The 27,349-nt window shown below is 35.0% G+C and overlaps 2 protein-coding genes and 1 pseudogene across 2 annotated transcripts; 1 reads left to right on the top strand and 2 right to left on the bottom strand.

The window, feature by feature from the left end:
- Nucleotides 1-224: 224 nt before the first annotated feature.
- On the top strand, nucleotides 225-12,345 carry LOC140820225 (protein transport protein SEC24 C-like; annotated as a pseudogene).
- Nucleotides 12,346-12,973: 628 nt separating this feature from the next.
- On the bottom strand, nucleotides 12,974-16,117 carry LOC140819828 (dihydropyrimidine dehydrogenase (NADP(+)), chloroplastic-like). The gene is given in 8 exon segments (XM_073180065.1): nucleotides 12,974-13,338; nucleotides 13,452-13,561; nucleotides 13,727-13,913; nucleotides 14,005-14,117; nucleotides 14,243-14,413; nucleotides 14,521-14,538; nucleotides 14,540-14,785; nucleotides 15,708-16,117. Coding segments are annotated over 8 exon segments (1,272 nt in total). The 5' UTR covers nucleotides 15,978-16,117; the 3' UTR covers nucleotides 12,974-13,181.
- A 4,065-nt stretch (nucleotides 16,118-20,182) lies between these two features.
- LOC140820074 (mitogen-activated protein kinase kinase 9-like) lies at nucleotides 20,183-21,433 on the bottom strand. Its single transcript, XM_073180385.1, has one exon. The coding sequence runs from the start codon at nucleotides 21,362-21,364 to the stop codon at nucleotides 20,405-20,407; it is 960 nt and encodes a 319-aa protein (XP_073036486.1). The 5' UTR covers nucleotides 21,365-21,433; the 3' UTR covers nucleotides 20,183-20,404.
- Between the last annotated feature and the right edge of the window lie 5,916 nt (nucleotides 21,434-27,349).

Below are 27,349 nucleotides of genomic sequence, written 5' to 3' on the forward strand. Positions count from 1 at the left end.
ATACGACCCGTGTGACCGTCTTATACAAGTTTTTACCATCTAGTAAACACAATTTTTTTTAAAAAAACTCATAATATTTCAAAGGACATATTTTGTTAATCTTGTATTTGTATTATTTAATTTAAAAACACATAAATGTTATAATAGTTTCTTAATGGGTAGTTTTCCTTTTGAAATAATTTCCATTTAATCTGGAAAAGTAAAATAAATTTAAATCTGGAATTTTCACGGCAATTACTTGAATTTTTTTTGGAGATCATACAGAATTTCAACGTTTCACCCCTTTCTCTCCCCACACCTACCCTATCCCGCGATCCATAAATATTATTATTAATTAATTTGGTAAATTCTAAACCCCTTCTCCCCAAACTGCGAAGGTCCGACAATTTTCAAGCAGAATTTAGGTATCCCAATCGTGTTTTCCAGTTGTTTAGGTCGAAATCTTGACGAATTTTTATCGATATCATTGTGTTTGGAGTGTTAATGCAACAATTTCCTTTTTCTCTTTATTGTTTCATCAGATCGGAGTGTGGCTGGTGACTGATCCGTTCTTCCCACAACGGGCCGGAATTTTTGTCACCATTACAGGTTTTCCTTTTCGTTGATTATTCATTTTCTGATTTATGTGAAATTGTTAAAATCTTGCATCTCGGTTCTTTCATTTATTCATTTCTTTGTTCGTTTTGGTGTTTGTAGATTGGATTGGATTGGATTGGATTGGGTTGGAATTACAGGCGGTGCTTTTGTTAAAGATCCAGTTTTATTTTTTTTTAAGATTGTTAAATATTCCTGATCAACTCTCAATGACAACTCCAGGGGGGCCTAGGCAGGGGAATTTCCCCCCGAATTATAACCCTAATGCACTCTCTAATAACATGGAGAATTTACAAATAAATCAATCCAATCAACAGCATTCTGATAATCTTGGTGGTGGTGCCTATAGACCTCCAAACGCTACACCATTTGGCCAACAACCCCCAAGATTTAGTGGAAGCTGGCCAGGCCCTACCCCGCCTGGTGTGTTCTCAAGTGGCCAGGCTCCTCCTGCTGGTCCTGCTCAAACTACATTCTCTCCATCTCCGGTGTCTGCTAGACCTACTGGGCCACCAGGTGTACCACAGGCTGCCTTTGCATCAAGACCTCCCCCACCCGGGGCATTACCATCTTCTATTGGCCGACCAGCTACTTCTGCACCTTCAGGGCTTGGCCCTCGCCCAGGACCTTTCCCTTCTTCCTCCCTAACTTCACGCCCGGCCCTTCCACCCCACCACATGGTCACTTCTGGCCCAGCCAGTAATGGATCACCTGCATTTACACCAGGATTGAGTCAAGGTGGACCTCAGCTCCCTCCTGCCATGGGTAGTATGCCAAGGCCGTTAGTTGGATCTCAGCAGCCACCAACAATGCTGTCATCTGGGCCATCTTCTCAGACTCTTCAAATGCGTCCCAGCTTTGGTGCACCAACTTCTGCTACATCATCTGCCATCGGACAACCAGCACCACCATTTTCTGCTCCACCACAAAACATGATTCCTCCTCCAGGTTCTTTGCCATTTTCAGCTCCACAACAAAGCATGATTCCTCCTCCAGGTTCTTTGCCATTTTCAGCTCCACCACAAAGCATGATTCCTCCTCCAGGTTCTTTGCCATTTTCAGCCCCTCAAGGAATGCTTCAATCTTCAGGTTCTCCATATGGAATGCAGACATGGCCTCCACAACCGCAACAGGTTAGTTTGATTCCATGGTTCTCTAGTTATGCTGCTACTTGCAAACTTGTTTACTTGTTGGGTTTTCTTATTTTGCTCCATTGCCAGATATAAAACTCATTAGAAGTTAAGTAGAGTGAATTTTTATGGCTGGTGAAATGTGTACAAGAAGAACATGAAGAACTCCAATGATAGAAAATATGGGGCTTTAGATGTTGGCAAATTTAATATCTCGCTATTCTGTTTTCAGTATTAGTATGAGATCAAACCTTGACACAGTTCTATGTCTAACTAGTTAGACCAGTATCACTATTTGAACCAACCACCTGGATGATTTAGCATTTTCAACAGCTTTGCTTGTATTTTTATTATTGAATGGGAAATGAATGGGCTTCAGAAGTTGTACGATGGTTAGATCAAGTACTGATACGAATAATATGCAAGGAAAGCATGTATAGGTAGCTTGTACTTCTTTTGTTATTTTTCACGTTAGCTTGGGAACTGAATGAATTATGACTGCACTAGAATCCCTTACCCTTTTAAAGATGAGAGTGGTTGAAGGTAGTTGAGTAATCTTTTTATAGGCCATTTTCTTACAGGGAAAACCATAATGTTTAATATAGCTTTTGGCATTTAGAGTATAATTTTTACCTTTCATAGTTTTTTTCCATATATATATTTTTAATTGGGCTTATTGATATCATATGATTTTTTTATTGTCAGATATCTTTTCATGGGATTTGTTTGACTAGAAGTATACTTGTTAATTTTCCCTTAACCAGCGATACCAATATTTTTATATTCCTTGAAGTGACTGACACTGTCATATATGTAAGTATAGTTCACAAGAGTAAAATGTCGCTCGTCTCCTTTCATCAAATAATTTTCAAGGAACTTTTTTCTGGTCTTCTTGGAGGTAATACAAATGACCCTGATGACACTTCATTTCATAAAGCATTGGGCCCGATGGTGAAATTGAATAATAGTTCAACAAAGCACTTTCCATGTCTTATGGCTGTTTAGTGATGATGAATTATAAAAGCTCTTAGTTTTGCAAAAGGCTCTACATGAACAGATTATGTAAGTTACGCTTTGAATTTGTTGTTGATTTATAGGTGGCACCATCTCCACCAGTTTCTGGTCATATGCAACAACCCCAGATGTATGGAATGCCACCAGGCCCACCACTACTCCAAAATCAATCTATGGCCCTGAATCAAAGTGCGCAATCAAAAATTGACCCCAATCAAATTCCCCGGCTAACTTCAAGTTCTGCTGTAATCCTGCATGAGACCCGTCAGGGTAATCAGGCAAACCCTCCTCCGGTAATAAGCCATGTTCCAGCAAATAGAAGAACTGATTTATTTTTCATGGTTTTTTCTATTGAATCTTTTATGGTTTGTTATAGTTTTTCTCTAGTATTATAATGCAAGTTGATATGATCTGTTGAAACTGTAAAATGACGTTGCAAGTTTACTTTTCCCCCTGATTCTTTGTTTTGTCTTTTTGTCAAGCCTGCAACAAGTGATTATATAGTCAAGGACACTGGGAACTGCAGTCCACGCTACATGAGGTGTACGATAAATCAGGTTTAAAACGTAGTTTTGTTTATATAGTAAAACTAAAGGCTTTAGCAACTAGTGCCTACCTTTTATTATCGTTTTCAGTTTTTATTGTTTTATTATGGGGCGTTTAGTTGTAATTTTGTCCGTAAGAATGCATTTGTGACTAACTGAAGGTACTGTGTTTATTTTATTAGATTCCATGCACTGTAGATCTTTTGTCAACTTCTGCGATGCAGTTGGCTTTGTTGGTCCAGCCTTTAGCTCTTCCACATCCATCTGAGGAGGCCATCCAAGTAATGTGAAACATTATGGTTTTTTATGTTTTGTTTCATTTTGTTCTGTTGGCAAATTATGAAGGTACCTTGCTTAAGTTCTCAAGGATTTCACCTGAAAAAGATAATTCAGGGATTCTAGATGACTAAGCTAATTTGGTATACAAGTGAACTGATAAAGTTTCTAGATGCTCTTCATAAGATAGTATCAAAATTTATCTGTATGAGCCAATTAATCTTGATACCTTTTTAAAAAAAAAAATTGCAGGTAAGAATCAGGATGCTGACCTGTTTAGATGGACCTATATACTGGTGGCTTGTTTATGCTTAATTCTTCTCTTAACCTCATTTCGACCTGAAATTTGAGAAGGATAATAATCATAGTTCTGATCTAGTATAATCTTATGAATGAACTTTTCAGGTTGAGGGGGTTTTAATGCCTACTTGAACTCAACGACTGTTGAAATAACTTGGAGCTAATACTGTTTCTAAGTTGATTGCCCCAGTTTTGATTGATTGATTCGACAGATTTGACATCTCCTTGAGATAACAGCATAAACTTGTTAGTGTTTTTATGTCTTACTCCTATGTTCTGCAGGTGGTTGATTTTGGGGAAAATGGTCCAGTTCGATGTTCTCGTTGCAAAGGATACATCAATCCTTTTATGAAGTTCATCGATCAAGGAAGACGTTTCATTTGCAACTTCTGTGGTAAGTAATCCTTTTCCTGTAATCTACTTGTTGTCGTTGGTGGGTTCTCATTTTACTTGGTAGGTATATTATGTTACTTCATTGAATTGATGTCTGTGTGAAGCCTTTGTTAGTTTTGGGGGGACACAGATGGGTCCAGCTTTGCAAAATACAAATCCCTGCTTCCTTAAATTTATTCTCGTTAATCACTTCTTCAGATGGCATTGTGTGAAGTTTTTTATTTCAGGTTAATGTCATTTGAGTCCTATGTTTATGCCGCCATTTCTACATTTTCAGCTGTTGGCCCACAAAAACTCTGATGTTTTGTTACTTTTGGTTTTCACCTTTTAACCAGGTTTTACGGATGAAACTCCACGCGACTATCATTGCAACTTAGGTCCTGATGGGCGGCGCCGAGATGCAGATGAAAGGCCCGAGCTATGCAGAGGAACTGTTGATTTTGTTGCTTCTAAAGAATACATGGTTAGTAATGCATAATTTGGATCTGGCTGGGGATTTGGTTGGGAATGAAAGTTACTGATGCTAAAATATCAAGGGTAGAACTTTTAATCAAGTTGAGTCATACATAGTTGATATAAAGAACTCTGATGATACCCTTGAGGATTTGACATCGTGGAATGAAGATCTGTGTATCTGATATGCATTTAGATCAGACTGTTGAGTTGAAATGAGGCATGTATTAGGTTCAATAAACAACTCTGACAATGAGAATTAAACTTTCTGGCGGACTCTTGTGATTAATTAGCTGGTATCAGTAGTTCAGATAGAAAAATTAGTAATCTGCAAAATTAATTATCTCAAAATTTTACGTTGTAAATAATATATTTTTCTCAAGAAATAATCTCGCAGAAGTGTCCATAAAAGTCCTGTATCCTTCAGAAGGACTTGATGTTTTTATTGACTAAAGTAGCTAACCTCGAGAGGGTTTCTGAATTTGACTTCTTGGCTCATGGTCTTGTTGTTTTAAGCAAGCTTCCTGTTCCTGTGATCCTGATGTTTGTGCACATGAAATTTCAGGTTCGAGATCCTATGCCTGCAGTATTTTTCTTCCTTATTGATGTTTCCTTGAATGCCATACAAACCGGTGCCACTGCGGCGGCGTGCAGTGCTATCAACCAAGTTATAGTTGATCTTCCAGTGAGTCCATTCTTGGTTTATTTGTGCATTAGAACTTTGTTTGATAACTGTACATCAAGATACAAACTAAATTGCCCCATTATTTTTCCATAAAGCTGCTTTGTTATTGAATATTTTCTTGAAATTGACCTTTTGAAAACAGTGCATACCGAACACAAATGGAATGGGGTTTGTTGTTTTTTGGCATATGGCCGAGTGAGAGAGAAAGCTCTGCTAGTTTGCTGATGATGGTCTTTTCTTTTCAGGAGGGTCCACGAACAATGGTGGGCATCGCTACATTTGACTCCACCATCCACTTTTACAACCTAAAACGTGCTTTGCAGCAGGTTGGTTGCAGAGCTATCAGCACCCTTTTTTAGATTGAGCATATTGTCTCGTCAGTAGTACATTATCTGCACTTCTGCCTCGTTCGTAGAATATGCATATATCAATCTTTGCCATTGTCTTTAATTGCTTTTTATACCCACGTCCCTAGGCTTATTGTGTTAATCACCTTAGGACTTATCCCTTGGGCAGGATAATTGCTGCAATGAACGCTACGGTTATATTTTTGTTGTGTTTTATTGCAGCCATTAATGCTTATAGTTCCTGATGTGCAAGATGTCTATACTCCTCTTCACAGTGATGTTGTTGTTCCACTTTCCGAGGTTTGTTATTGTTTTTCTTTCGACTGTGGTTTTCATATGTGCAAAAATTTGACTTGGTTTCGTCACTTGCCATTATTTTTTCATTCGTTTCTTGTGATGTCTTTATGTTTTACACTTCTAAACTTGCTTTGTATTGCGCTTGCGAATATTAATGTATATGGGAGAGTCATGACTCGTGACCAGGGTACTTATGCTTTTGCTATTTTTAAAAGATCCCAAATGATTTAATATAATATTGGTGAATGCAGTGTCGTCAACATTTAGAGATATTGCTGGACAGCATTCCTACAATGTTTCAGAATAATAGAACTGCCGATTCAGCTTTTGGTGCTGCAATAAAGGCAAGTTTGCATCTTCAAATATGTTAAATATTAGATATATTGTTAACAGTTCCTTGCTGGATCATTCAGTCACTGAATTGAATTTTATCGGGAACATATTAAAGTGCATCATATCGCAAACTTATGATAATCGAGAGCACATGCATTTTACTTTTATTTTCATTAGCCAATAGAGTTGTTGGGATGAATTATAAAAATAAGCAGGTTATAGGAATATGAGGAACCAACTTCTGGCAAAGCATCTCTCTCATGGAAAATCCATTAGAAGCCAACTGTAATGCGGTTTCGTTACTTATAAAAAAAGACACGGTTTCATTAAATTTACTCATGGCCTTGTGGCCCTTGTGCTTGGCATTCAATAATTGATAATTGACCTGAGTATGTAAAATTTATATGTTTTATTCCTTTTTTTCTTTAGGCTGCCTTCCTGGCGATGAAGAGCACTGGTGGCAAACTTCTTGTTTTCCAATCAGGCAAGCAACAAATATGCCGTAACAAATTATTTGCTTGTACACCCAAGCACCACACACCTCCTTTAAGCCAAATACCATATGATACCAAACTATCATGTCTTCCACGTAAAAGATTCTTATTTTCATGTTTTTGTCATAGTCTAGTAGTGAAAACAATGTATTTTTAATTGGTAACCTTTTATCTTTGAATATAGTCCTTGTGTTAATTTAGGCTGTTCTGTGTGCTGCGTGTTTGTAACTCTTGACTCTTGTTTTGATGGAATAATTCACGCTCTGACCTATTTCATAATTGATTCTCAGTCTTGCCGTCAATTGGCATGGGATCCCTTACGACTAGAGAAGCTGAGGGCAGGACTAATGTATCAGCAGGAGAAAAGGTAGATTCTATGTGTTCGATTTTTCTCTCTCCCCTCTTTTGTATCCTGTGATGTTGTATTTGTTCATCGGTAAATACTCGCTGGCGTATATTTTACAGAGTCTGCCTTTTCTTGCTAGGTATGAAATAATTTATAATTTTTAGGATGATACTATGGTTTTGATCTATTTTTAGGGATTTTGTTCCCCTTCCATTCTTTGCTTCTAGCTCCTAACATGGCAGCTGATACTGTAGTTATGCCATTGAGTCTGAATGTAATGATATTGTGCTATTTTCAGTCACTTTCACCTACGTTACCTGCAAAATTGAGCACAGCCACGCAGTATGCCATTAAAATAATAATTACAAACAAGCTTGGATACGATGATATTAGGCATAAAAAAGTGCTTTAGACAGGGTCACGGGGATTTCTGACATTCTATTTTAAATGGAAGCCGGGGTTAAATTTACGGTCTAAGACTGATATTACATGCTGCTGATTCTTATTTCTTTTAATCTTCGACTTTTGAATTGTAATCATAAAACCTCGTTTTTCCCTCCCACTTTTTTGAATCATTCATCTGGTTTTTTAAAAATTGGATAGTTGTGTTTTACATAGTTTATGAGGAATGAGGATACTTCAGGTAGCGAATATTATGTCATTTGGCTAAGGGGCTCTTTAGTATTACAATACTTGATAATTGATATTCGCCATTATTTGACTGATGATGAATATAATTATTAGAACAAGAGTAGATGATTTTGTTCGTTCATTGAACGGCATTAGATAATAAGTTCCTTGCAGTTAGATGTGATTGACTACAGTTCCTTTTTCAGTGTATCTTTTAATTCATTATTTGTGCTAAAGTTTGGAGGACTTCGGTGTATAAAGTAATAAAGTATACAACTTGATTCTTCAGGCTGGTATTTGGTCTGTTGTCTGACATGTCTGTCAGTTGGGTTAGCTCCATCTTTAACAGAGAATGAAAAACTTGTAGTTTGTTACATCTAGATGCATATTAATTGTTAATTTAAATGGTGATCGGATTGGATTCAGGAGGCTCACAAATTACTCCAACCGGCAGACAAAAGTTTGAAAACCATGGCCATTGAATTTGCAGAGTACCAGGTGACATTAGAATGTTTTATCCCAGTAATCCATAATATTTGCTAATCCTAATCTCTGCTATTGTTAAGTTTTGGTTCTATTTAATATCTGTTGTATTTATAGTTTTTGAACACTTTCAGGTCTCCGTTGACTTGTTCATTACTACACAAACATATGTTGATATTACTTCTCTTTCAGTTGTTCCAAGAACTACAGGAGGACAGGTAATTTAATGAATATATTGTTTCTTATTCATATGATGACATGGGCTATTGATCCTGTATCTGTATCATTAATGCTAGATATGTGCATGAATTTTGTAATACTTTAAAAATATTATGTACTGAGTTGAATAAAATAGATCTCTCTTTAAATTTCCGATTTTATTTTGAAATGTAAATTTTGTTCCCAGGTGTACTATTATTATCCTTTCTCAGCTCTTTCTGATCCAGCTAAGCTTTACAATGATCTTCGATGGAATATCAAAAGGCCACAAGGCTTTGAGGCTGTGATGCGTGTTCGATGCAGCCAGGTGAGTGTATATTAGTCTGGGTTTTTATGCTCGTCATTTATGGAAAGGATCACAAATATTGTTGAGTTGCTAAATGATGAATGGCTGACAAGGTAAAAAAATATTTTATGTGTAGGGTATTCAAATTCAAGAATATTCTGGTAATTTCTGTAAGCGCATACCAACAGATGTTGATCTACCTGCTGTATGTCTCTCTTTTCCCCTCTCAAAATATATTTTAAGTAAAGATCCTGGTTTTGATTAACGTCTCAAGATGTTAGAAATAGAAGTTGTAGGCAGTGTTTGATGTATCCATTTTCATCATTGTCTATCGAACTGATCACTGGACATTTTATGTTAACATGGCATGATCCCTTTTTCGATTATTATTTTTGTGCTGCAGCTGGAAGTTTCTTTAAGTTTTTACTACCAAGCAACAATAATAGGAAAAAATCACATATTTCAGCCATTCCTAAGCAGTGTAATTTTTGTTCAGCTATTTTCTGCTTCTTGAGTCACTTTGATGACATTGTTTTGAGTGTAGGTTTAACATATGTGACAGCATGCCCAGCATAATAAGATTTGTTTACTAATTAAAAATGTGGAACATATTTCTGTGTGAAAATTATTCGATAAATGCATCATGTTAAACAAAGAAATAAATAACTAAAACGCTGACAAGTAGGGTGGTCTGTCCGTTTTTAGCTTGGAAACTAGATTTTTTTTGCAACTGTTTGATCACTATTTGGCAACACATATTGTTCCAACCTTTCATCCTTAGATTTCAACTTTGGAATAGCCTATGTTGATCCAGGACCAGGACAAACTCCTTTTCTTTCAATTTTTTGCAGATCGACTGTGACAAAGCAATAATGGTGACCCTAAAACATGATGACAAATTGCAGGAAGGTTCGGAGTGTGCATTTCAGGTATAAATAGCAATAATCCCTCCTACCTGGAGAGTTAAAGTTCTCCTGATTTTTTATTTTTTTGTTTCCAGAAAAACAAAGATTTCTTGTAATGAGTTTTATTCTCCCTTCTGCTTTGTTGGAATAATCAATCATTGATCATCTAAAATGTTTGTGATGGCTAGTGTGCTCTTCTTTATACCACGGTGTATGGCCAAAGAAGGATCCGGATTTCAACCTTGTCTTTGCCTTGCACCAGTATTCTGAGTAATCTTTTCCGTTCTGCTGACTTGGACGCCCAATTTTCTTGTATATTGAAGCAAGGTGATCTTCCAGTATGAATTTTGTGTACTTGCTTTTGTTAATTTGTCTTTGTTTTCTCTAGAATACTGAACAATACTGTTCTATATTACATGTTTGAATCTGGAATAATAATGATTTGGAATGACTTCTTTTTTGCGAGTTATCCTTTTTGAAGTGATGATAGGCCCTGCTGGTTCCTCAGTTGTGTTGATGCATTTCAGTCACTTCAATTCGCTGTTCTGAATATTGAAGGTTTACAGTCATTCTGACTCTGCTGCTCTGATTTTCTCATCTGGCAGCGGCTAATGAAATTTCTTCCGCTCCTCTAGCACAAGTCAGAGATCAAGCAACAAATGTTTGTGTCAACATTTTATACTCATATCGAAAGTTCTGTGCTACAGTTTCTTCTGCTGGACAGCTTATCTTACCTGAAGCACTTAAACTGTTGCCTCTCTACATTCTCGGTATGTTTCATGTTACCAGAACATATAAAAACGCTAAGCTTCCTAATTAGCTCAATGGATTTACAAATACCATTTTGATTTATATTCTTTTGTTCGATTTCCTTAATTGGATTCCTTATTCAATTTCTTAATCAGTCAATATTTAGCACGCTTTAATTCTATGTGTTTGCTTTCTGTCCTTTTCAGCTTTGCTTAAAAGCAGTGGATTACGCTCTGATGGAAGAATTGATGATAGGTCCTTTTGGATTAATTATGTATCCTCTTTACCTACTACCTTTGGTGATCCCGTTGGTGTACCCTAGAATGATAGCCATTCATGACCTTGATGAGAAGGTAAGAAGTTCAACTTACAAGTTATTATTGGTCATGACATATGCGCTTGCTTTCATATCTTGATGTCAAATTGTCAGGAGTCAGATGATTCCGTTATTCCTACTTCTATTCCACTTTCTGGTCAAAATGTTGTTGACGAGGGAGTATATCTTCTTGAGAATGGTGTAGAGTGTTATATTTATGCTGGTGATTCAGTTCAGCCAAATATTTTACAAAAGTTGTTTGGCATTTCGTCAGTTGCAGAAATTTCCAATCAGGTATTTTCTCACATGTGATTCCTGGAAACATTCTCATTTTATTGTGCAGTACTTAAGATTTGCAATTTGGAAGCATGCATTTTGGTCACTTTAGGATACCAAATTTTCTACTATTGAGATTTTCACATTCCAAAGATCAGATAGCGGCAATGTCCCAAACACACATCTTTGATCCTTCACCATGTGCGGAATTATTGCTGGCGGGTGTTCTATACACCAACATTTTCTGCTACCTAATATGTTTCTGACCTATTCTTACGTTGAAAAGACCATTTAGCTAAAATGAAGTATACATCAATAACATTACACGCATTAGTTCACTGTTTTTCCCAACAAATTAGCGAAGTCAAGTTCATGCGCTTTTCCTTCCAGTCTGTACTGCAGCAGCAAGACAATGCGTTGTCAAAGAAGGTGAATTCCATAGTAAATGAAATACGGCGTCAGCGATGCTCCTATCTGCGGTGAGTATTTCTTAACCTGTTTCTCACGATGCAGCGAGTAATTTGGTTTTTGTGACACATCAGAGTATTATCTTGCACCTTTTTACTTTATTTTCTTTTTCTTATCCCTGCAGCTTGAGATTGTGCAGAAAGGGCGATCCATCAGGTTAGTGATTCAAAATAATTATCTGGCATTAACGGTTCCCTAAATAAAATTTTGAAAAAATAAAGAAAAAATAAAGGGAGGAAACAAATGATGTAAAATTAAGTTTACTTAATGATAACATGTGATAATTGTTTACTGTGGGCAAGTATATATGGTGAGATATCAGAAAACTACGGCTTTTCATCTCTCATGTTGAATGTTTCTTTGCTGAGTTTTTTAATCTATCAGTTCTTTAGCATTCACAATGGTAACCAATAACAATATGCACTTTAATATATTGAATTGCACTTACTTAACAACACATTTGAAGAACTAGAGCAAAATCAGATACAATGCTAAGGGATTCAGCCAGTTATCTCAGTTCATAATTCTTTTCAACACGAACGTTATTTCAGTTTTGGATAGTTATATCAATGTCTCTGCCCATAATTGTTCTTCAAAGACTCAGATCCACTCTCTTTACAGGTGCGGCGTTCTTCTCTTACATGGTAGAAGACAAGATAGGCAGCGTGCCGACGTATGTTGAGTACCTGATTCACATCCATCGACAGATTCAAAACAAAATGCCTTGAAAACTGTCGTACACAAAAGTTTTGAGAATTAGAGGAAGAAACACGAGCTGAAGTTGTCAGATTGTGGATTTGTTGTTCAAGAATTTATATATATATTTTGGCACCAACATTGAATAGGTTCATAATTTTGTTCTCGTATAGAGGTGAATGAGTGATAGTAAGATATAATTAATGGTGTTGTGTTATGTTGATTTTGAGTTTTCTTGATGTAGGAACTTGTACTTGCTTTGGTTTTGAGGTTATGATGATTTACAATTAAAATCGAATACATAACTTTTTAATTCCAAAATATTTTTTTATTTTCAAACATACATCTCCATACAAGCCCAAAGTCTAATTTAATAATCCCATTAGAAATTGAATGATTTTTTAAATAATAATGAATTGCAACATTAAAAGCAACACGAATCGATCAATTTTAAAATTTAAATCATGATTTCGTTGTCTGCGCTGTATGTGAATAATTTGCCCGTTATTGAGTTGTTTCCATATATTTTTTAAAAAATTCCATTTGAAGAAATTTTTTTAAAAAAAACATCATAAATCACTTGAAATAATAGCCAAAACATTAGAAATCTTTATTTTGAAAAAAGTTTTTAAACGAGTCATAAGTGAACTTATGTTGAGGATTTGAATTGTTTACTCCCAACAACCAAGTACATCTTTCCAATATCACGAGGTAAAGACTTTTCAAACAAGAATATCTTGTAAGAATCAAAGCATAATATTAGAAAGCTACAAAGAAAGTTTAGATTTCGATTCTTTATAGACAAATTTAAGAAGAAACCAAAGTTTCGATTTCGATTCTGTACAGAAATTCAAGAAGAAACCATTCATTCAGCCAAGACATAATCTGAGGCCATTTATTTTCCTTGGGTATAAGAGATGAAAGATTCGACTTTTATTAGCCAAATTAGTTGGAAACCATGCTCTCTGTTTCTTTCACAAAGCCATCTCCAGTCCAGTCTTTATCAGACTGCAGACCTTTCTTCACGGCCTTCCTTTGGCGAATGGCTTCTTGTTGCCTTTTAACCAAATCCATATGCGTCGTGAAGTACTCAAGTGAAGCCCTGATCAAATAAATGGTAAGAGGTGATAAAACTAAAGCATTATAACCATGGGACTATCAGAATTTCATGCTGATATGTATTAGGTGTGTCAAAAATTGATAGTGAATGAATACCCCCGGAAATCTTGTATGGATGAAAAGTTGTGCTTTTTCATGAAATCTTGCAGCTCGGAGCAAAGCTGTTTTACGAGACTGTATCCGTGCATCATAACACCCGTGCACACCTAGAGTTATTTCAAAAAACAAAATGTAAGTTTATTGCATCGAAAGGTATTGAATCCACCTTGTCCCTCTCCCCCGACTATTTCTCTGTAAGCCCCTAATGCATGGAAGTAATTCCACGATTATATGTAGCAAACTAGTTAGAAATATTAATAGTGCCATGTGACCTGAACAGTATCTGCTCCAAGAAGGATAAATTCTGCTGCATCACTGCCCGTCTCAACTCCACCAATGGCGGAAAGTGAATAATTTTTATCTCCAAATTCCTTCTTCATCATCTGTGCAATGCTCATTACTTTTGCAAGTGCAATGGGATGGACTGCTTTTGAAGAATAACCTCCAGGAGTCGAATACCTAAGTTCGCATTGAACGCAATGTTTAAGAAAATGAAGACAGAATTTTAACCGGTGATGCGAATCATATTAGCCAAAGTAAAAACACTCACCCTTCTACACAAGGCTCTGGTCGCAATGTGTCAAGATTAATTCCCATGACGCTCATGATTGTATTAATCGCAGAAACTCCTTCACATCCAGTCCTCAAAGAAATTCTAGCAGGCTGTAAAACAAAATATTATAATTCACCATAAAATTAGTTTCAGTATATCAAAAAGACAGTGCGTCAACGAAATTGGTTTTATATGGCACTTGTTGTGGTAGAAAGGAAAAAAGAACAATGGAAACCTGTGTGATGTCAGTGATATTCGGAGTCATCTTTGCCCAAACTGGTACCGTGGCTTTTGCATTAATCCATCCACAGACTTCCTCCAACAATACACAATCTTGACCAACCGCAGCACCCATTTTACGTTCCGGCATACCATGAGGACATGAAAAATTTATTTCAATTGCATCCTGGAAACCAAAAAAAGAAAGATGAAACCTTCCATACACTTAAGATTGGGACTAGAATAAATCCTAGATATTTGACTAGACCTAAAAGAACCAAGACTATATCTTACGATTCCAGTTTGCTCAACTACGGTCAATGAGTTCCTCCCATGCAGCTTTGTCGTACTCTTCCATGATAGAGGCAATAAGTATCCGGTCTGGATACTCCTCCTTCAACTGTCTAAACTCTTTTAACATAGTCTCTAGAGGTCGATCACTTATGAGTTCAATATTTTCCCACCCAATAATTCGTCCTTTTGCAGAGCCATTAGCTTCTGCTCGTAATTTAGCATAACGAGGAGTTACGTTTATAACTTTTGCAGCATCAAGGGACACCTGTACATAATAAGTAAACTTTCCCTCAATAGACGCAGCAATAGAATTCAACTTGAATGGAACCGTGATCTCGCTAGTCCAAATAGATTTTAAACGAACACAGTTCAACTTGAAGCTTTGCCCCGAATGAGCTATAATACGAATTTATTGTATTATAGAAGAAAGATGGAATCTTCCACCTAATAGAATATTAGGTAAAACCAATGAGCTTATACTAAGACATTCGCCATTGAGGGGTCCATAATTTCCAATAAGAAATTATGGACGGATCCAACCATCTTCTTTTCTTCCATTATTCACCTAGATGTGTCATATGCTCCCCCTAAAATATATGGTTGCATTTAGATGTGTCTGAAATCTGAATGGATGGTGGTATAGAAAGTTAAGCAGTGGCTACTTTTGAATCATTTCACTGAATCCCGCGGGCAAATTGATGAGATCAGAGCAGAAATTAATCATCAATGAAATGGGATAACAAACTGGAACAAAATTTCAAAGTTACATAAACATCACCATTGCCCCAAAAATTATACATCTCTATGCAAATCCTCTATCTTTGCACCACCAAACCACCATCGGAAAATATTAACCAAGGGACGTAAAATCCCAACGATAGCTTTTTTAAGAGATAACAAGTGTCAACCATTTTAAGTTATTTTTCAATCATTCCTTAACGACAAATCCTGTTACCAAATCGCATTCCTCCAATCCACACATTTATTCTAGATCATGATCGATAAGTCCTCAAGGATACCGAGATTATTACTACCAAAGCCTTAAATATGCCGATGAAACAAACTTCAGAGAAAGCGGATCACAATTTCCACGTCAAAAAACAAGAACATAGGAACAGATCAAAATCTACAAAATGGATGCAATACAATCAGTCAAAAGGGGTAATAAAACATTACAGAAGCCTTACAGTTTTCGCTATGACACCACCCCAACCTTCATCAAATGCCCGTTTCATGACAGTATAGTTGGTTCCCGGAGGACCCGACCCAATCACAAATGGGTTCGGCATCTTCAACCCATTCACCGTCACACTAAGATCAGGCTCCGCAGCAGCATCCTGAGCAAATACTCTGAACCCAACTCGACGCTTGCTTAACCCAAACCTCTGCCGCCGCCAAGTTACCGGAAACTCCGCCACCGAGCTGTTGATCGAATGAGTCAATCCAGCAGTTGCCATGAAAAAAAAACGTTCCTTTCCTTCTTCCCTGGTGGAATTATTGAAATTCGGAGCTGGCAAATAGGATAAAAATGAATATCTTGGAATCAACTGAAGGGATTTATTTTATCGAAAGGGGGTGGGCACCAGAAAGAGACGCAAGAAAATAGTCTTGTTGCTTTATTTTGACTTTCTTTTTCATACACCTCACGGATCTCCTTGGGGGTACGTGTGCACTTTAAATTTTTTAGTATCTCTTTTATGATATAATTCTAGGTTTTTTTTTAAAAAAAAAAAATGGTGTGAGACGGTTTCATGTATTTGTAATACAGATCTTTTATTTGAGTCATCCATGAAAAAATATTAATTTTTGGCAAAACTTGTGTGAGACTGTCTCACTGGTTGTATTTTGTAACATAGATATCTTATTTGTGTCATCCATGAAAAAATATTATTTTTATTCTAAAAGTATTAATTTTATTCTGAATATCGATAGGATTGACGCGTCTCACAGATAATTATTCGTTAGACCGTCTCACAAGAGACTTACTCTTAATTTTTATGCTAAAAGAATTACTTTTTATTATGAATATCGGCAGGATTGACCCATCTCACAGATAAATATTCGTGAGACCTTCTCATAAGATACCTACTCTTTTTTAATTAATGAGATGAGTTGATTTTATATATAATTATATCGAAAAATATTTTTTTTTGTAAAAAAAAAATTATTTTTCACGATTTGAATCTGGTCGAAGATTCGTCTCACAAAATTGATATGAAAAACGATATCGCAATAATTTTTTGTTAATTTTTAATCGTTATTAATACACATTCTTAGATGATTTGTGCCATGTTTTAAAAAAAAAGATAGGATTTTGCACTAAATTAATTATTTATATATAATATACCATTTCTGCTATATCTCTCATGGGTAGCCAAATGGTTACATTTGTCGACGGTTGCCGCTCTATGCATCGCGATATATCATAATTTTTGTAGGGATGTTTGGTTGTCATTCTATTATTTTTATCAAGCCTATGATCTTATGTTATTTTTTAAAAATATTATCAGTGAATTTTATATATCAAATATTTCGATACAAAATATATCAAATAATTGTATCTCACAATAAATATCATCCCTATTAAAAGAAGGTAAAAATTTGTGTGAGACGGTCTCACGGGTCGAATTTATGAGACAGATCTCTTATTTGGGTTATTTATAAAAAAGTATAATTTTTTCTGCTAAGAGTATTACTTTTTATTGTGAATATGAGTAGGATTGATCTGTCTCACAGATATCCGTGAGACGATCTCACATGAGACCCACTCTTAAAAAAAACACAAACAATGAAATACACATAGTTTTATTAACAATTAGAACTTCTTAAGATCTAAACATGTGATTCGTGCATGTTATCCTGTAGGCATTCCTCCAATCTTTAATCCAAGAACTACGAATAGATAGATTTTTTCATATGATACAATATATGGCTCGTACCAAAAAATACACACGACTCTTTTATAGTTGATGTGACATGGTAAAAATGAGTGCGAGATGCGTGGACACTTTCACCGGGTCGGATTATGAAAAGAATGAGGAATGAGAGCTTAGTGAGATGTTTCCAAACCACAGACCTCCTCCTTCTTCATAGAAAAATCAGTGATGACCTATAAACACGTAGATAACCACGTGAATGAGCGCATGAGGGATTTTCGGTGTGATCACTCCGACGCGCAAGTCAGTAAATGATTAGAAAGAATCTAGCAGTAAATGTTGTGGGTAATTTGTAAGTGAATGAATGAATCAAATTTGAGCAAACCTGATATTTATAACAAGAAAGTCAATAATGACCTTGTTTTCAATGTTCACTTACTGATTATGGTAAGACAGATGTTCATACCCTACTTTCTGTCAACTTCTCTGACACGCAAAGTCCATGTGATTCTGAGAGTAATGATTACCAAAATATTTGTGCACTCGAGTGCGGTGCTACTATCAAGGTAACCTGGGTAGAAAGCCATTACCCGAGAATTTGTCTGGAAGCCCGGGCTTCTGTAGCCTGGAGAAATTATGTCTCGAACATAGATTTGCCCGACTATTTATCGGATTGGTCCAAAAATTCTCATAGCCTGATCTATGACCCAAGATCATCTGATACTCATGATCCTCAGGTCTCCCTGAGGGTATTAATAGGGGTGTCAATCGGGTGGGTCGGGTTAGGGTTGGATCGGGTTTCGGGTCAATCCGCGAATTTTTTATTATTATTTTTTCAATCGAACCCAACCTGAATCCGAAGCAACCCGAAAACCCCCAACCCGAACATGAACCCGTCTAACCCGACTCAACCCGCCTAACCCGCCTAACCCGAATTTTATTAATTTTTAAAAAAATTAATGAAAAAATTTCAAAAAAATAATAAAATAATAATAATATTTTAATTTAAACACATAATAACAAAATTTTCGATTTAAATTTGAAATTTTAATCGTAGAAAATTAAAAGTATATTTACTAAATCAAATAAAAAATTGTTAAAAAAATAAAAAAAATGCAAAATAAATATTAAATGATGAAAATTTATCATATAAATATACAATAAATTTTGTTCAAACATAAAATATATAAAAATATAGATAAAATTTCAAAAAAAAAGTTCGCGGGTCAACCCTCGACCCAACCCGAAACCCGCATAACATGACACTAACTCGAATCCACTCCCTCGAACATGGCACTAACTCGAATCCACTCAACCCGAACCCGAAAAACCCCAACCCGAACCTGATTTTTTTCGTGTTGAGTCGTGTCGGGTTGACAGATCGTGTTGCATTTTGACACTCCTAAATATTAATAGCCAATAAGGTCAAGAATCGAGTAACTATCTAAACCTCAAAAGGCAATCAATTGTGTGTTTTACAAAGTAAGCTCCCAAGTGGGCTCTAGATGCTTATATTTTTTAAGCACGTGCGTAATATTTTATTTAAGGCACGCAATAATTGAGGTTGGAAAGTGGGGGCAGCCGCCGCCTACCGCCGGCGCCGGTTAATTGGATCGGAATCTGCTTAGAAATCACCTAAGCTAGTTAGGATGGAATTTTCAGTGGTGTTTATTTACTTATTAAAATATAATATTGTCTGATACGGAAATGCAGATCAAATCGGATTCTTTAATCTATGCAACTATTCAAAATTATTTCCCATTTGAGTTCTTTGTAAAATTCAATGAACGAGTCTTATGTGAGATCGTTTCACGGCTACTAATATGTGAGACGGGTCAATCCTACCTAGCATAAAAAATTATACTTTTTCATGGATGACTCAAATAAAAGATATGTCTCACAAATTCGACCTGTGAGACCATCTCATACTAATTTTTGTCAAATTCAATTTGGGCGGAGAAAATCAAATGAGGAATTAGAAAATGTAAATTCATTTGTCAAAAAGATTCATGTTTAAATTTTTGGTTTATTGCAAATCATTCACCGTCTGGCATGTACGATGAGACGATAAATTGAAATATAAGGATGACATTGTTATTTCTCTACCAGCACTTATTATAGAACTCCAGTCAAACATGAAACGACACTGATAGATTAGGCAAAAAATTGTGTGAGACGATCTCACTAGTCGTATTTTGTTAGACGGATATCTTATTTGAGTCATCAATGAAAAAATATTATTTTATGCTAAGAATATTACTTTTTATTGTGAGTATCGATAGAGTTGACCCGTCTCAAAGATAAAGATTCACGAGACTATCTCACAAAAAACCTACTCCGATAAATTATTATCATCGTTATTTCATATATCTTTTATCATCTCATTCCTCGAGTACAACCAAATCTTTATGTAAGTTTAGTTTGATTTTGTGAATTATTTAGACATATCAACTAAATTCTTTGTTTGGAATTTATTGTTTCAAAATTATATTTTATTTATTCAAATTTTCATAAATAATAATAAAAAAAGTTAAAACCGATATGGTCATGTTCACAAGACATAAAGATATCCGACATTATTCTAAGAGCAGCTTTCTTGTTAAATGATTTTTCATGTATATATTTATGAGATTGATCCGATTTATATCTAACAAGAAAAATAATATTATAAATCGTTGAGTCGAATTTAAAAATCGTTATCACAAAATTGAGATATAAGATCATTTTACAATAGTTTTGTATTAATAAGAATACAAGTTTCTAATTTTAACCAAAATTCAAGATAATTAAACGAAAGATTGAATTTTTATTTTATTAATTCTCCCGATTTCTACAGTAATTGGCTGCTGAAATGGATCAAAATCCTCCGCTGAACAGAGAGATTCGGTAGAAGAAGAAGATTGAAGAATACACACTAAACCAGAAGAAAAGTCTGCTTCACTATGCACTAAACAGCTACGCCTTCCGCCGCGAGGTTCCAAAATTCCCGGCGATTGATCGGAGAAACTTTATTTCCGGCCGATACTGCTGACAAAAGGGTGCGACAGAAGCTGCGTCGCGCTCCACCTTTTACTCGAATCCTTCTGTAAACAGCAATCGATGAAATTCCTGAAACTTTCCGATGCACCTTCCGGCAAACTCGGCGGCTCTCCGAAGCATATGGCGCACATCAGCGTCGCCCAGTCGGGTCTCTGCCCCGGCGCCAGGAATGGGAAATGGCCCATGTACAGTTCAAGCAAAGTCAATCCCAGGCTCCATATATCTCCGGCGTACCCGTCGTAGTTCGACCCGTATGTATCCGGGTCGAATCTCTCCGGGCTCATGTATGCGCATGTCCCAACGTACGAATTGCAGGGGTCCAAAGTCCGCTGCATGATTTTGCTCACTCCGAAATCGGAGATCTTCACTTCCATCTTGCTGTCGATTAATATGTTCGAGGGTTTCAGATCACGGTGAATTATTTTATGAGAGTGAAGGTATTCTAGCCCGCTTAGCACCTGGTGGCAGATTTTGGAGATGAGCTGTTCGCTGAGAGAGTCGCCGTTTTTAGCAAGCGCTTCGAGTGTTCCCATGTCTATGTACTCCATGCAGATGGCGATATCGCCGCCGGGGATATCGAACACTCCGTGGCACTTGATGACGTAGGGCGAGTCGATACGACGTAGGATGGAGACCTCTCGCAGGACCTGCCGCCGGAAGGCGGGGTCACTGTCGCCGTGGACGACTTTCAGTGCGTAGATTTCGGAGGTGTGCTTGTGGCGTACTTTGTAGACTGTCCCGCCGTTCCCGTGGCCGATGACTTGGAGCTTCTCCAGGTCTACGGCGGAGATAGTGGTGGCGGTTGTTGTTGTTGTAGTGGAAGTAGTGGTGGACGGAGGGAGTGGGAGAGGAAAGCGTGGGCGGCGCTCGGAGGGTTCGGGGAGCGGGAGACGGAGATTGAGGTGGCGGCGTTCACGGACAACGGCCATATAATGACGTGTGCAGAGGGAGAGTCGGATTAGATTGTTCTCAGAAGGAATGGAGAAGGTGTATGTATCATATATATATATATTGGCTAAAAATGTAAGTAAGGTGGAAGGAGGACAAATGGAAAATTAATGGGCCTGGGCCCTCTTTTGTAAATATTTTACTCATAACAATTCTTAGTATGATTCACCTGTTGCGTGATTGTACAATATTTTTTTATAATTTATTTGATTTATATTTAAATAAATATCAAAATATAATTATAAAAATTAATGAATGATCATACTATAATTTTGATATATGAATTAAAAAAATAAATAGAAAAAAGACTAAAGAAAGAACTGAACATACAAACTTGATGTTTTAACAAATAACGACTCTACTCGCTAAGTTGTATGTGACTTACGTTAGAGTTTTAACATTTTATTGTTATATATAATTATTAAAACAGACCATGAAACCAAAAAATAGTTACTCTGAAAATCTCAAACTTAATAATGTAATATAGAAGTGTATAATTATAATTTTCTTTCTCTATATAATTTGCATATTATTACAAATTTCGAAGATTGATTCAGTACACATTTCTAAATAACAATATTATCATATTCGTAAAAAAAAAAGTAGGTTTTTTGCGAGACGATCTTACGAATCTTTATCTGTGAGACGGGTCAACCCTATCGATATTCATAATAAAAAGTAATAATTTTTCATGGATGACCCAAATAACCGATATTCAAAATAAAAATTACCATTTTTTCATGGATGACCCAAATAAGATATTCGTCTCACAAAATACGTCTCGTGAGACCGTCTCATACAAGTTTTTGTCATTATTAAAACAGATCATGACATCAAAAGTTAGTTAATCTAAGAATCTCAAACTTAATAATGTAATATAGAAGTGTAGATAATTATAATTTTCGATCTCTATATAATTTGCATATTATTGGAAATTTCGATGATTTATTCAATACACATTTCTAAATAACGATATTATCATATTCATAGAAAAAAAATTACATGTAACTATATTTCATATGTATTCTGTCCAAATATTTTGTTCAAATATACATTTAAACAGCTAAATTTTAGTTGGACTAATCGATAACGTCAGTCGATGTACCAAAATTAATGGGTTAGTGTAGGCGGGGCCATTGCTACCTAATAAATACTTATTTTGCAAGTGGGGGTTTCCTTCATCTTCTATACTTTTTCTTTGTTAGGAAGATTATCCCACTTTATTTAAAAAAAAAAATCATTTACTTAATTTCGGTTGTATCATTTTCCAATCGTTTCTATTCTCATATTTAATCTAGACAAAAACTTGTGTGAGACGGTCTCACGGATCGTATTTGTGAGACGGATCTCTTATTTGGGTCACCCATGAAAAAGTATTACTTTTTATGCTAAGAGTATTACTTTTTATTGTGAGTATGGGTAGGGTTGATCCGTCTCACAGATTATGATCCATGAGACGGTCTCACATGAGACCCACTCTTTAATCTAATACAAAACTCATGTGATACGGTTTCATGTGTCAATCGTGTGAGACAGATATTCTATTTGGATCATTCATGAAAGAATATTACTTTTTTATTGTAATATGAACATGATTGACCAATTCACGATTAAAGATCTTTGATATCGTAGCACAAGTGACATCTTTCACTTAAAATGGTCTTATTTGTCAATTGTATGAGACAAATATTCTATTTGGATCACTCATGAAAATGCATTATATATTGTAAATATGATGACTAATTAATGAATAAAATCTTTGAAACTGTATCATAGAAGACCACTTTCACTTAAAATTAAAATGCTCGGATTTCTCTTGCTAGAGTTATACGCAGAACTAAATTCCGATCTCGAGATCCTATCTCATATTTATTTTATCTTAGGAAACTCGAGTATCGACCAATGAATATGTGATTAATTGTCGCATATTATTTATCTAACATAATTTACTCGACCAACATGATTTATAAACTATCACGTTAAATGAAGTTTTACCCCTACCCAATCATAGTAATTAAAAATGTATATATGTCATAATATCACGTCAAAATCTGTGACATGTAAATGACAAAGGCGGCTGTTGTTTGAGTAATGTCTTGCGTAGATCTGAGGTATTCATCGAATCTGCCCAATTTGCTTCATTTTCTCATAATAAATAATGACAAAAACTTGTATGAGACGGTCTCATAGATCGTATTTGTGAGACAGATCTTTTATTTGGGTTATCCATGAAAAAGTATCACTTTTTATGCTAAGAATATTATTTTTTATTGTGAATATGGGTAGGGTTGATCCGTCTCACAGATTAAGATCCGTGAGACGGTCTCACATGAGACTCACTCATAAATATTATAGACTTATTTAATACTAAAATAAAAAAATATGTAAGATAAAAGTGGTGAGAAATAATATTGAAATATTGTGTTTTGGAATTATGATATCATGTAAATTATATTTAGTATTTTAATGAGTTTATACAATATTTTAAAATAAAGATATTGATATATAAATTATAATATAACATTTATATAAAAATTTATTATACTTAAATAAAATTTAGAGAAGATAAATATATCTAGAATAAAATGATGTTACCGTAATGATTATTTTGTTTGTGGAGGACTATCGTGGGCGGTACTCCATGCCCCCATGTGCTTATATAATTTTAATATGTATTTAAAATAATAAAATTCTTATTATATGAAGGAAAATGTGTACTCACAAATGTCTATAATTTAAGGAATATGTTTCTTGTAAGACGGTCTCATGATTTTTTATCCGTAAAACGGGTCAATTCTATCGATATTGACAATAAAAAGTAATATTTTTTCATGGATGACTCAAATAAGAGATCGGTCTCACAAAATACGACCATGTGAAACCGTCTCACACAAATTTTTGCTTAATTTAAGATTGTGTTTTGATCGATAGATTTCAAATATGTAAATTTTTCAAATGTATTTTTGTTATTTAAAGAAATAAAATCATAAACTTCAAATTTATTTTTTACATGTTTATATATAATTCCATGTTGATAAAAATGAATTTTGAGTTTATCCAATAATGAATGTCCTTTGAAATTCATTACTATTTGTATTATTTACTTAAATAGGTAAAATATGAATTTAATATTTTGATATATTGCAAACAATAAAGCTAATCGAAATTCATAGATTTCAAGTTCATCTCTCGAATATATCTTAAAAAATGTTATTATATGTTGTAAACCGTCAGAAAATAAGAAAAAAAAATCGATGAGATGTGTGCAGATTACTAATAAACTTATGTAATTAATTATACGGGACAAATATAATGGACGTGTATATATATAATTTTGATATATTGTTCATCTATCGACGACGGGATAACAGTCGACTATTTTTCTGGATATGGTTGCCAAGGTTGCAGTACCCATGTAACTTCGTGGGGGACTTATTTAGCATCAACTTGCATTTCATCTTTAATGGCCAGAGAAAACGAAAAGCCAGAAACAATATCAGTCCATATCTATTAATAGAGTAATAATGGTCTCTTCAATAATGGAATGCTTTGTTAGACGTTTTCATAAATACATTGTCTAAATCATAATTAATAATATTAATCGTTTTCCGTATATATTATTATTATTATTATTAAATTATGTCACATCATGGGATTGAATCTGATAAAAATATCCTAAATATAAGAATAATTAAGGGAATGATGAATCCCGACCCCGCCAATAGCTGACAAGAGAACTAATATGTATCATCTCAAGCTCATTGAGTAACTACTGACATTTTACTGATGATGTGTAGTTTATTTGACATCAAAGTCGTAGATGTGAACATGATCTCGAGTTCAAGACCCGAATATAATAATCTCCTAATCAAAACATAATTAGTCCAACACATGTTTAAAGTCGGAAGTCCGTCGCATGCATAGCTCTCATATGGTAACAATTATGAGCTCTCTTTAAGGTCTTTTTCCTCATGTGTTTTCCTATTTCTAGAAGAAGACCAAGATCGAGATAGCTCATAATCGTTATAACGTCTTTTTATCGTAAAAATCATGGGCTTTCTCTGGACCTTCTCCCTCATGAGATTTCTCAAGTGTCATTCTTTATAGAATATCTCACTATTGGAAAGTGGTTTATTTCGTATTCTCCAACAGTCAAACCAAGACATACTGACCTGAGCTATTAGCTCAATTGGTACCAACACTATCAGAATCTATATACTTAAACCTGAAGGTCTTATATTCGAGTATTGGAGGAAGGAGTGACGTATTTTCTGAAATGACACATGGGAACCCCATGAAGGAAAAAGATAAAAAAAAGAGAGCCCAAAATTGGGATTGCACGTCATCTTTACACTATCATGTGCAGATTCACATAAACTTATGAAAAATATGAAGGTAGGAATCAGTCCAGCAAGCAGATTCATGAAACAGATGTCACCAAAAGCTACCTAGTCGCGATCTCCTTCCTCTATTTCTTCGACATCGTCAAAAAAGTCGACATATTTAGAATCCTCACACCTATTAACTAACAAGTGTTTGGGAGAAAGGGAATAAGCAGCCATTAAGTATTCTGTAGCAGATCAGGTGGCAAAAATAAGGTATTTGAGAATGAAAAAATGATTAGTTCTTCGGATACACACTCAAATCCAAGAACTCCATTTCAACCCACATTCCCCTTTATCGGCTAAATTAGTGTGCAACTGTGCATATATCTCAGGTGAAACAAAATCACATTCCCTTGTAAGATAAAATTATGTGTGTTTATCAGATAAATTCTCACACTAATACAATGATCTGATCCCCATCCTTCCTTCCTTCGTGTCCATTGGGAAATTGAACAAACAAGAAATGGAAGATAGAAGTTTGATCCCGCAAAAAAACCCCAATAAATATACAGTGAAACAAGCACTAAATTCATGATCACTTAAACTGATCCCTCAGAAGAACTCAGAAAGGATTAGCGGTGAAACAAAATATACACAAAAGAATCAAAACTGAAAGATTTCAGCTTTGTTCTGCATGTTCCGCCTCACAAAACAATTGTGGTTTCGTAAGATTACCCTTTTCATATTTCATCATTTCTGCTAGTTAAGATCCACACAGGCACGCGGGGAAAATCAACTTATTTTTTTCTACTTCTGCAAAAAAAAACCCATGTGATGTATAAAAGAAAAAAGGCATGGTAAGAGCTACGACAATTCACAAATTTAAAGCAAATGTATCTAAATTTTCTAAGAACTGAAGCCTTAGCTACATAACCAGTGAAGAGTCACTGAAATTATACGCTGCATTCGACTAAAGTATGCCGAGTACTAAATCTCATACGCACGTTCGTAGCACAAAACAATCAAGAAGAAACTCACAGCCATTGCTGGTTGCTTTTCACTTCAGAAGATTAAGAGGCTTCTGTTCGGTGTGTTATCTAGGGTTTTGGGGACGAATGGCTTTTTTCTTTTTATTATTATTAGTTGGTCGAACTAATAATTGCAAAAATTCAGATAATATAATCATAATAAACATATTTTAATTTAAACATATGATAATAATTTTTTTAATCTAAATATGATAATTATGTTTCATGTGTTTAAATATTTAAACTTAGTAGTCCAATTATTTAAATGATTATGTAATAATTGTTTAGCAAATTTAAACATTTCATAAAATAAATATTAAATATTTAAAATTTTTAAATTTATCATATTAATATTATACAATAAAATATCTTCAAATATAAAAGAGTAACTTGATTATTTCAAGTTTTATTTCTCGATCTTTTTATAATTTTTTATATAGGTCAAACTTTGGAACAACATATGAAATAAAAATTTTAAACTTGTTATAAATTTTAGTTTAAAAAATTTCAACTAATTTACTTTTTAATCTACGTATCAATAAAAACATTATAAATAATCTATTATAGCATTGTTTGATCTAACATCATAATTTATTAATTTTTTGGTGAATTG

The sequence above is a fragment of the Primulina eburnea genome, chromosome 18 (genome assembly GCF_022965805.1).
Source record: "Primulina eburnea isolate SZY01 chromosome 18, ASM2296580v1, whole genome shotgun sequence".
In the NCBI taxonomy this organism is placed as follows: domain Eukaryota; kingdom Viridiplantae; phylum Streptophyta; class Magnoliopsida; order Lamiales; family Gesneriaceae; genus Primulina; species Primulina eburnea.